We start from the raw sequence: 8,167 nt of genomic DNA, 5'->3' as shown, positions 1-8,167 counted from the left end.
CAGTCATTTCTTGAGGAAAATCTATTTAGTTACGTTTTAATTATAGCAACAGCCGTACCTGATTCTTTGACAACAAACCAAACACGAACCTAATGATATCGAAAGTAAGAGTTGGTTGTAAAAAAATGAATATATTCATAACCAAATGTAACTAAAACGGCGCTGATTATATATGTGAGATTAAGCATGTACACAAGTGATGGCCTTAGATCTGCGTGTCTTGAAACGGCAAATAATTCACTCGTTTTTGCCAGTCTGTAAAAGAGAGACTTTTTTGAACTAACTACATGTTATCGTTTCAGGCGGTGACACTTAGCAGTAAACAAACATAAAAACGTCTAGCCATACAGTTTATGATTTCCTCCCGATTACATGTCAAAGAACAAGTAAGTTTTATCAATATTTTCTCACAATTTCTCATACATGGTGTCGCACCAAATTTTCATGACGAAATAAATGACATATTAAAATTTCACTTATTTGTCCCCTGAGTTGGGGTTACCAATCCATACGGCACGTAAATACATGTAATATACGATGTCGAACTCCATGATTTTTATTTTCGAATTTTAAAATTTTCATATAAGCATGTCCCTAACACATTATTTTGAGACATTTTCTTAAATACTATAATTTCCATTTACAATAAGATCTTGGAACATTCTGAAGCACACTGGCGGGACAGTGGATATGTAATTCGGTGATGTTAACGTGTTTGCACTAGCTGTCATGCCGTCATTTAAAAGTCTTTATGATACATGTACAATGTAAAATCCTCTAGACAATAGCTAAAGACACCTCTTAAACTTGGGATTTTATTTGTTGAATCAAACGAAGAGATTAAGCAGCAGTTATGGCAGCTTTCACCATCCTGATGAAATCGTAACTTTTCAGGGGATCCGTTACCATTGCCTTGTTAGGTTTACAGCCACAGGAACAGTCAGGGTCTTTTTTTGGGCGGGATCTCCTTGTTGTAATTGGTGTCAAATTCACTAACAACTGTAGGAGACCCGGGAGACACATCGCATGTTATCCAAAACGAAGAGGGTAAAGTGTCTTGCCAAGAAATAACCTGTCTAGAGCATTCCTTGAACATCACACCTGACATTTTACCGATGTCTCCTCGTTGTCCCTAGGGTTTAATGACAGGATGGGTTGTTTCCCTTTGTTTGTTTTTCTGGTCTCTACAAAGCTTCGGTATGAAACTATAACGACAGGAAATGTCTACAGATCATGCCCATCTTTTAAACTTGATTTCCAGCACATTGCCCAGACCAGTGCGCATGCTTACGTATCGATATATGTACATTGTATATATAGGAATACATGGTCAGTGTCTTAAAATACAAGCTGCATTTCGGGAAGGATGAAGAAAGACAAAAGTGTCGAGCCTTTGGTGAGGAACTGAGACACTGCCCATGTATTATATTTATCCTGAAACACTTATTTCTGTTTACCTGACGTTGACGTTACGCTGAGTCGTCAAAATAATTGTTCCGTGCGGCAATGTAGTTATACACTCGAATAAATACATCAAAAAGCAATTTTCAGAATTTTCGAAAATAAACTCTTTGTAAAGTAAAGCTTATCCAAAAATTATTTGTATTTTTGAAAGCAACGATTAATGAACGCCCTAAAATACGTCTATTTTTCGTTACTGCGCTATTGCGATTATTTTATATTGAATTTTGTTTTCAATTTCTATCTTGAAAACAAAGAAAGAAACAATATGAGAATGGTAGAAGGGAGGCAACCCTTTGTTTGATACGTAGAGCCATTGCGCGTAGCCGAATCGACCATAGCGTAATCTTAATATGTTATTTGTTCATTTGCAGTAATCAGTAAAACCTTTGTGCATTGCTTACATTAAAAATGACGGTAGCATATTGGGAATTACAATTCACAACTCCTTATCTCAGAAGCTGACAGCATTAACATGGAATTTGAAGCAAAACAATTACACAAACAAAAGCGCAGTCTGAATACAGGATCACAATAGCCTTGTCGGAAAATGTTACATTGTAAGGAAAATATACAATGAAATATTATTTGAGTTATACATTAATTAAACCAATACCTATGTATAGTTTCATTCGTTTTATAAATAAATGCTGCTTAGTTATGAATAATGGATTTGTTTTCTGAAGACATGTGTTCAACAAATTTGTCCATAGAAGATGTACGGTAATATTTTCTATCAAAAATGACCTAGATCATGGTGGCTGATGTCCGACATTTCGTCGTTTCGATAATTAGCGTTTTGTCCCGGCGAAAAGACATAGTTAGCGAGGCGATGGATTTCGCCCCGCTAATCAGCGACTTCACAATTTCGTTATTTCGCTTTTCGTTATGTCGCTGCGAAATGACGACACTTAGCGGGGGCGAAAAGACGAAGATTATCGTTCTGTCGGGGCGACAAAACGAAACAACGAAATGCTCATCGTCACCATAGTTTTAACAATTTATTTCCCTGTTTAGTCCATATAGAATTATTCATTACATTTCGTAGATAATGTAAGAACTTCTGTGCTATAGAGGCATATCCATATAATTTCTATTGGGAAACACATGGCAGTATAATGATGTCAAGGAAGCTAACCGGGACTCGTCCTGTAATCATTAAATAGTTGATACAATGAAGAATAAAGTCCTGTCGTGTAAGTTCTCTAAAAATTCATAAAAGAGGCTATAATTTGGCATTGTTATCGAACTTGTATATTTAGCAATTCTTTTTTTCTTATACTTTCTGAGGGAACAATGCCAATACAGTAAAGTTTTTTTACCGATTTGAAGCTAATCAGCGCAAGGGAAGTAACTCCAGCTTCTATTTATCACTCAAATACCCTCGCGTTTTCGAAACAACCGAGCGTTTACATTTTAAAATAATACTTCATTTAATCATCATTTTTTGGAGATGGCACCATTCGAAATTTGTTTTGCAGTTGCAACATATAGTGTTGATTCTGTATGACACTACCACCTGGGTGTAACCTTATAAGGTAATGCCACTAATAGATAAGTGTCAGTTTGTGGGGACTTTATAGTAGATAAGTGTCACTTAGTGGTGACTTTGTAGTAGGTAAGTGTCACTTTGTGGTGACTTTATAATAGATAAGTGTGACTTTGTGGTGACTTTATAGTAGATAAGTGGCACTTTGTGGTGACTTTAGGTAATAGATAAGTGTCACTAGTAGATAAGTGGCACTTTGTGGTGACTTTATAGTAGATAAGTGGCACTTTGTGGTGACTTTATAGTAGATAAGTGGCACTTTGTGGTGACTTTATAATAGATAAGTGTCACTTTGTGGTGACTTTATAGTACGTAAGTGTCACTTTGTGGTGACTTTATAATAGATAAGTGTCACTTTGTGGTGACTTTATAGTAGATAAGTGTCACTTTGTGGTGACTTTGTAGTAGGTAAGTGTCACTTTGTGGTGACTTTATAATAGATAAGTGTCACTTTGTGGTGACTTTATAGTAGATAAGTGGCACTTTGTGGTGACTTTATAGTAGATAAGTGGCACTTTGTGGTGACTTTATAGTAGATAAGTGACACTTTGTGGTGACTTTATAGTAGATAAGTGGCACTTTGTGGTGACTTTATAGTAGGTAAGTGACACTTTGTGGTGACTTTATAGTAGGTAAGTGGCACTTTGTGGTGACTTTATAGTAGATAAGTGACACTTTGTGGTGACTTTATAGTAGATAAGTGGCACTTTGTGGTGACTTTATAGTAGGTAAGTGACACTTTGTGGTGACTTTATAGTAGATAAGTGTCACTTTGTGGTGACTTTATAATAGATAAGTATCACTTTGTAGTGACTTTATAGTAGATAAGTGGCACTTTGTGGTGACTTTATAGTAGATAAGTGACACTTTGTGGTGACTTTATAGTAGATAAGTGGCACTTTGTGGTGACTTTATAGTAGATAAGTGACACTTTGTGGTGACTTTATAGTAGATAAGTGGCACTTTGTGGTGACTTTATAGTAGGTAAGTGACACTTTGTGGTGACTTTATAGTAGATAAGTGGCACTTTGTGACAAAAATGTATACTACATGTAGTGACATTTTTTGGATACAAACATTTCATTGGCACGGTGGCTTACATGTATTATGTATTAGTGACACCTTGTGGAAACCCTATACGTAAGTGTCCATCTTCTATAGCCAATAAGTAATATCGTATACACCTATCCTACAAAATAAATTGGCTAGCGTGATTGGCAAGCGAAAACTGTAAGATTAGAGGGCAAATGTGGTGAACCTGTATATGAGCGGCACTATGTAGTGAACATATATAAATATATATATATGCCGCTTTTGTATGGAAGTGGCACATTGTTATAAAACTTTCTATAAGTGGCACTCTGTAGTGAATCTGTATAAAAGTGGCATATTTTTATAAAACTGTCAATAAGTGGCACTCTGTAGTGAATCTTTATATAAGTGGCATTCTGTAGTGAATCTGTATATAAGTGGCACTCTGTAGTGAATATGTATAAAAGTGGCATATTTTTATAAAACTGTCAATAAGTGGCACTCTGTAGTGAATCTGTATATAAGTGGCACTCTGTAGTGAATCTGTATATAAGTGGCACATTGTTATAAAACCGTAAATAAGATAAGTGCCACTTTGTTGAACTATAAAGTAGTTGAACAATATATCTGTATCATTATAATTATACATATCAAACTATATAATATTACTTGAATAAGATAAACACTGACACGTGGGTCGAGCTAGCTAAGTCATTTGGAATTTGCAAGCTTGGGTCGACATTTACTCCTTGTGTTTCTCAGAGAGCTAGGACATGGAACGATCTATGCAGTCGTGCTTGTGTCCTTGGGCAAAACACTTTACCAAAGTTACTCTAGAAAGCATGCCCCGGTCTCTCGAATGTTGTTCACTGACTAAGCCTCAAAATTACTCTGGCTGTATACGGGACGATAATTGCCTGGGAAAGAAAACCTTTTACATATTAAGTAAACATGTGGACAAGTATAAATTTATATTATACACGCACATATATATATATTATGTATACATATGTTCATAATCCAGTGAACATTACGAAGGTAAATTTCAGTGGATATATACACATGTATATGTAATATATGTATATGATATCAAGCTTCACTAATTGGATCACAAGTTAAGTTTACACACGTGTATCAAACTCAAGCCTTAAACGTACACCCTGTACATCTTACCTAAATTATGTAAACATGCGAACTAAATTAACTTACACACGTGTATCTAAAAAATAAAGTACAGATTATAATTAGGTGTACATATATGTATTAAAGTTTACTTAAATTATGTATACACACATACTTTTATTTTGTTCCTGTACATCCCGGATCCGGATTTCGATCTAGCGTTGCTGAGATCTGTCCGGATTGCGGGTTTTCCGGACTTGTGGCGTCCGAATTATCGCGAATCCAATGAATACATGTAGGATTACATGAAGTTGATATATCACCTGTCGATTTTGATTAGTCATCGAGACAAACATGTCAGTTTAAACGAATTGGCAAAAGGAAAGTGTATTTGTTCTTCTTATCTTAATCTCTATGTAAAGTATATATCTCAAACATATCTAAATAGATTATGCTGTTTGCAATAACGTAAAACCAATAAGTTTTTCAAAGCAGGTTGTATATAACATCGGGACATGGTAGAATGTACTTATCGATCCGGTCGTCAGGGCGTGTATACTTGTACTCCCTAATTTATACAGACGCCTTATCAACATGTACAAGTTTATATGTATTCTGTCGAGTGGGGATAACTAAAAGAAAATATAGCATATCAGATAATTTTTTAAACGGTGGAATAAGATAAATTTCATATAGAAAAAACATATTGTTTTTACATTTTATTGATCTGTTTTGGAGAGTATTTACATATAATTAAGCGACACGGCACGTTTATTTTGTATATGTGCTGGTATGTACCTGTATACGTACAGCCAGTTGTCTTCTTATGTGAAAATAAATTTCAACAAACACCTGCACATACAGCTAATGTAAAGCCAAACATTTCCTTTATCTGATTTTTGGATATTTTAGACCAAGCGTAGAGCTACCAGGTGATATTTTCGTATGAAAAGACATTGGGCCAAAATCAGTCTGCTAGAAGCAACTTACTTTAAACTGAGGATTGAAATATATATAGAAGTGCGAAATGTAAATTTTGAATGTTCATATGTCCTTTAATAATCGCCAGTGGATCGTCAGACAAAATGGATGGATGTTTCTTTTAAATTTCTGATAAGATTATTGACATATGGATGCACTTTTTGTTGTTGGCACATACGTTTGATATCGAAATCTTTGGACAAACATAAGGCGTAATCTATTAAATGCTGTATCAAACAAAAACGATGTTTTCAGCACGATCTTCCTGCGTGGGTTTAAACCTTAATTCTGATATGGACCATTTTGATATCCTGTACTAGCCTTGGAAATCAATTTACGATGTGTTTGTGAACGGCGGCGACAGTGCAAATACGGTGTAAGTTACCCGGATAAGACTGAGCTATCGAACAGAAAAAGCCACATCACAACAGATATGCTCCCGGGGAACGATGTTAAATTCATCTGTACAGATCGTCAAAACGTATATTGGTGCTGTATAATTCATTTCAACTGGAATCAACGCCATATTGCGGTAATTTAGCTGACCAGGGATTTTTCTGTTTAAATACTTGTAATAAAAATACCTGTGTTTTATCGGGTGTAAAATTAGGCCTATCTCTTTTACACTCGTTCAGGACTTGTGTGTATAAGGGAGTAATTTTTTTGGCTAATTGGAAGCTGTTAATTTCTTTACCAATCTCTCCACCCAATCTTTGGATTAAGGAACAAAAGAAGACGATTATTATGTACATGTACATATTTTGTGACAAGGAATTGTGCTGGATATATACCAACTTAATCTTATTGTGAAAGACTTAAATATTTATGGTGAATGTCATTTTATTGAAAGTTTAACAGCGGCTGTCGTGTTATAATATAACTACATGCAGTGTGTGCATGTTAACAATTGACGCTGTACCACGTGGTACCTCATAGAGTGGGTGAAATGGCTTCCTTGCAGCCAAAAGAACGGCCGCACCCTACTTTGCAGCTTCGCCCTCGACGGACATCTTTCCGTCGATACAACATTACCGTACACACTCGACCGAGTCAATCGGCGTATATTCCGTCTTGGATGGACAAAGTTCAAAGAACACGTCAGGAAATGATAGATAATTTAAACGCTGCTAGACTCAAGGAACAGATGTATTTGAACAGACATCGGTGTGACAGCAGAGGAAGTCGCCACAGCACATCCTCTTCTCAAGGAAGTCCCCGGATGTTAAATTTCCTTCAAGCAGCCGCCATTGATGGCAGCACGGCCGAACACGAGGATTTAGAACAACAATACCAAGCGCTGCGAAATAAAATGTTACAGACCAAAAGTCGTGAAAAAGTAATCGAATTACCGAAAGAAAAAACACCAGCAGATGATGAACAGCAGAGAAAACCCCAAACCAAGAAAACAAGATTTAAACTTAAGGAGGAACCCGGCCACGGCCATCGATCACGTGCTCGTGACGTGTCTGAAACTGCGTCAAGTGCTCCGTCAACTGGACGAACATACCACCATGTACAGGTGCCTGTATCTGAACTATTAGAGTCAGATGCGCTTGGGTCCAATCATTTCTTAAAACATCTAAATTGTGTAAAACAATTAGCGCGTCGATATCGTCGTGGTCATCGCAGGCAACGTCATATCGGTCATCAACTGCAGGTGCAGGACAGTTGATTTAAGAACTGCAGATAATATTGTGATTGATATTTCTTAAATAATTCAATGGAAAATGACATTTCAGTTCCGGATGTGAAAAGTGTGATACTTTTGATGGTGCTTGGAACTGTTCTAGCGAAGGAATACGTAATAGACTGAACTTGTTCAGGACAAGGTTTTATTTGTCAGCTTTAAGATATTTTCCTGATTAAAGGAATTTATTTGTTGACCAGGAAAGCATTTTTCCAGATCAAGGGAGATAACTTTATTACGTAACAACATTTGCCCACGAAATACATGTAGAAGAGAAGCCATACTTTTTGACTGTAGGAAAGTAGTATTAACAGGATTTCTTACCCAGTTTGTTG

General features: G+C 36.2%; 1 protein-coding gene across 1 annotated transcript; it reads left to right on the top strand.

Moving 5' to 3' along the window:
* Positions 1-6,964: 6,964 nt before the first annotated feature.
* On the top strand, positions 6,965-7,817 carry LOC132559547 (uncharacterized). The gene has a single exon (XM_060224176.1). It carries the CDS (start codon positions 7,092-7,094, stop codon positions 7,815-7,817), a length of 726 nt encoding a protein of 241 aa, XP_060080159.1. The 5' UTR covers positions 6,965-7,091.
* The last annotated feature ends 350 nt before the right edge of the window (positions 7,818-8,167 follow it).

Source organism: Ylistrum balloti, unplaced genomic scaffold, assembly GCF_031769215.1.
Source record: "Ylistrum balloti isolate Yb309-2 unplaced genomic scaffold, AGI_CSIRO_Ybal_v1 Utg370932, whole genome shotgun sequence".
NCBI classification, from domain to species: domain Eukaryota; kingdom Metazoa; phylum Mollusca; class Bivalvia; order Pectinida; family Pectinidae; genus Ylistrum; species Ylistrum balloti.
Note: the sequence above shows the minus strand (reverse complement) of the source record. Positions and strands in the feature narration are given on the sequence as shown.

Excerpts from the sequence above, each read along its gene's own strand:
- LOC132559547 (XM_060224176.1), top strand. The coding sequence starts at position 7,092 with ATGGCTTCCTTGCAGCCAAAAGAACGGCCGCACCCTACTTTGCAGCTT.